This window comes from Gossypium raimondii, chromosome 11 (genome assembly GCF_025698545.1).
Source record: "Gossypium raimondii isolate GPD5lz chromosome 11, ASM2569854v1, whole genome shotgun sequence".
In the NCBI taxonomy this organism is placed as follows: domain Eukaryota; kingdom Viridiplantae; phylum Streptophyta; class Magnoliopsida; order Malvales; family Malvaceae; genus Gossypium; species Gossypium raimondii.
In genome coordinates this window covers 18797430-18800904 of record NC_068575.1, presented here as the reverse complement: position 1 = coordinate 18800904, position 3475 = coordinate 18797430, and the positions used below count along the sequence as shown (strand labels likewise).

At 30.1% G+C, this 3475-nt stretch overlaps 1 protein-coding gene across 2 annotated transcripts; it reads left to right on the top strand.

The window, feature by feature from the left end:
- Positions 1–940: 940 nt before the first annotated feature.
- On the top strand, positions 941–2487 carry LOC105804380 (transcription factor MYB60). Of its 2 annotated transcripts, XM_012636976.2 has the most exons (4): positions 941–1066; positions 1163–1310; positions 1420–1549; positions 1652–2487. In XM_012636976.2, the coding sequence occupies exons 2-4, from the start codon at positions 1178–1180 to the stop codon at positions 2388–2390; spliced, it is 1002 nt and encodes a 333-aa protein (XP_012492430.1). In that variant the 5' UTR covers positions 941–1066; positions 1163–1177; the 3' UTR covers positions 2391–2487. The 2 variants fall into 2 exon arrangements, with proteins under 2 accessions (XP_012492430.1, XP_052479182.1); XM_052623222.1 differs by having other exon boundaries at positions 1011–1310.
- Positions 2488–3475: the final 988 nt, after the last annotated feature.

Sequence of the window (3475 nt, the reverse complement as noted above, 5' to 3'; positions counted from 1 at the left end):
TCTTTTATTGAAATATTTAAACTATATAGATTCTTATATGAATTAGTTTGAAAATTCCATCATTATTTAAAAACATTAAAAATACATTAATATTAATATTTTTATAATTTAAATTTAAACAATTTTTATTACTAAACAGTAATTTAAGTCGAACTTTACCACCCAAATTAATAAATAAAATCTAGTATAATTTTCAACTCAGCTTTAGTAAATCTTTTGGCCTAAATAATTTAAATGCTACAAGATGCTTGGAGTTGATGTGTATTTTTATATTTGAAATTTAACTTTTAAGATTTTCTGATAAATTTGTTGATGTGATATTTTAAAATTAGAAAGAAATATTCACTTAATAGTTATATAAAAAAGAATAACATTGTAATGGATTTATATTTAATAGGAAATTTTAACGCGTTAACTATTCTTAAAATTTAAAATTCATATAAACAATTTAATTATAATAATATTATAAAATTAAATCTTAAATTTGAGTATAATTTAAAGATCAAAAGTAAAATTTAACAATTGTTATATAACCTTAAAAAAAGGAAATAGAGGGATGTAAACTAAAATATAATCATTGTAAGGGTATCATAATTGAAATTTAATCACGTGTTATATAGGAAGACATTAAAATTTTTATTTTATATGGAGATTTTATCCGAATTTAATAATCCATTTAAATAAAATATTTTTATTCAATTTTAATTAATTTGTTTTAAACGAAACCTATGATTAGCCACACAATAATTTAGTGATAAAAGGGAAAGGGAGATGACATAAATTAAAATAGGCTATAGTGAGAAGTGAGAAGTGTCAATCGCCTTGACCTTTTATGATGAGCTGTGCTACATGTGAGTTTAGAAAAGTGAGAAAGTGCCATTTGAGAAGTTTATATAATTGCCACTACTTAAGTAGGGATTCATTTCAAAATATATATATATTTTAAATATTTTTCTTCTGACTTCGGTTTTCTTGATTGACTATAATATTTAAGATGAAGTTAATAAAAGGGGTTACTGACTCAGCAGGGTAGATCAAAATTGGTGTAAGAAAACCCTTTTCTAAGGTCACCTCTCTCTCTCTTTTACTTATATACCACTCACATGGCACTATCACTATTTCAAAACTCCATAGCTGAATAATTATAATAATAACAAAACAGCTTGGAAGAAAAGCCATGGGAAGACCTCCTTGCTGTGATAAAGTTGGTATCAAGAAAGGTCCATGGACCCCTGAGGAAGATATCATACTTGTCTCTTACATCCAACAACATGGTGCAGGGAATTGGAGATCAGTACCCACTAATACTGGTATATTTTACACCAATTCCCACTTTCTTTTTTAGCGTTTATAAGTTCAATAAAGAAAAGGGGATTCCATGGTTTCTTTTGGCTGATTCAAACCAACCTTTGTTTAAAGGGTTATTGAGATGCAGCAAAAGTTGCAGGCTTCGATGGACTAATTATCTGAGACCAGGCATCAAGCGAGGGAACTTCACTCCTCATGAAGAAGGCATGATAATTCACTTGCAAGCTTTATTGGGTAACAAGTAATCCTCAAAAATCTTCTTTGATTCTATATATACTGCATTCGTTTACCTTCTTTAAGTTCTCCAGTGGATCATATTCTTTGTTTGTTTGTTTATACGTAGATGGGCGGCAATTGCTTCATACCTACCACAAAGGACAGATAATGATATAAAGAACTACTGGAACACCCACCTGAAGAAGAAACTAAACAAGTTTCAGTCAGCTTTGGACCCCCACCCTTCAATTGAGAGAAAGAGCAGCTTAGAATTTGCTTCAACTTCTTCAAGTACTAGTGCTGTTGGGCTAAATCAAGCCTCTTCAACATATGCTTCAAGCACTGAGAATATTTCTAGGCTTCTTCAAGGTTGGATGAGATCATCACCAAAGACAACTAATGATAATAATAGCTCTCTACTTCTCAAGGATACTTCTCAATATCAGAAATGGGATCAAAATACCAGCTTATTAGATGCTGATTCTTCAGCTGGATATAAACCCAAAGCTGAACAAGAAGGCGGTAATTTGATCTCCCATGAAGAGTTTGAGTCGATTTTATCGTTTGAGAACATTAACAATGTTGTATGGGACAAGTCTACTTGTGAATCTACATCAAAGGGTGCTTGTCAAGATTCAGGAAATGATGATGATGGTGATGATGATGATGATGATGGTGATGATAAGGTCAATGTTGCAATGGCCCCAGAGAATTATAAGAAGCAAAAAGTTGATCATCACAACAACAACAACAATAATAAGAATAATCCGCCATTATCGTTTCTTGAGAAGTGGCTTTTTGATGAGAGTTCTTCGGGTCAAGTAGAAGAGATGAATCAGATGATGGAACTGTCTTCAGTCTTCTAAGTTTTTTCCTTTTTACCTTCTTTGTTCCTCTCTCTTAGCTTCATTTCGTTTCAAGCTTTTATTAATGAAGAAAAATAAGGAAGAAAAGTTTGGGTTATTTAATTCTCTTGATCATAAAGCATAAATGATTATTTTCTAAGCACTCAAAATCAGCAAGCTGGGTTTCAGATTTGTGAAATTTTTTCATGGAAATATATATTGTCCCATATATACATGATCAAATTCTTCATCTTCTTTGAATGTATTTGACTATTTTTGGGTTTTCATTGGAGAATGCATAGAACAAGGACATAAAGAGATAGAAGGTATCACTAAATATATAAGATATTATTAAGTTAAATTAACACCACACAACTTTAGGCTGATCAGAACTTTGTGGCAAATAAATGAGGGTCTCTATAACTTCAAACCTTGGAAGGCTATATAATACATTCCTACTTTTGCAGCAATTTAATTGGAGTCTCTCTCTCTATGAGGAAAGATTTGGTGTAAAATTAACTTTTATACTATTTTATAATTTTGAGTAGATGTAATTATATAATTGATCGTCTAGTCATTCAGAATATTGTCTTCTATATTTCATAATTATTTTTTAAAATTAAATAAATTGCCATCCTTTTTTTTTAATTTACACAATTTAATGCATATTATTTTATATGAATAAAGTATGATATACAACTATTCAATTAAATAAATCATATAAAGAATTTTAATTTAACTCGAAAGTCTAAAAATCATCTTAGCTTTGAAGTCTGCTTCATAACACTTCTATTTAGTTTCTTCATCTGCCTAGCTGCATGTTGTGGGGGTTTTTTTGTAGTCGGCTAGGGTTTTGATTTTTTGGGTGGTTTGGCTTTATTTTCAGGGAAGAGTAATGGAAGAGGATTTGGCTTGTCACACCCCTTAACTGGTTTGGTCGTCGAACCTGAGCAAAAGAATGTTATGAACAAATATCACACAATTCCAAACAATTTATAAATCATGACCACAAATACAAATTAAGACAATTACATACATGCATGATAAAATGTGTTAATCAATCCATTTTAGGTAAATATTAACTGTATGGAAGATTTGAAACAAAT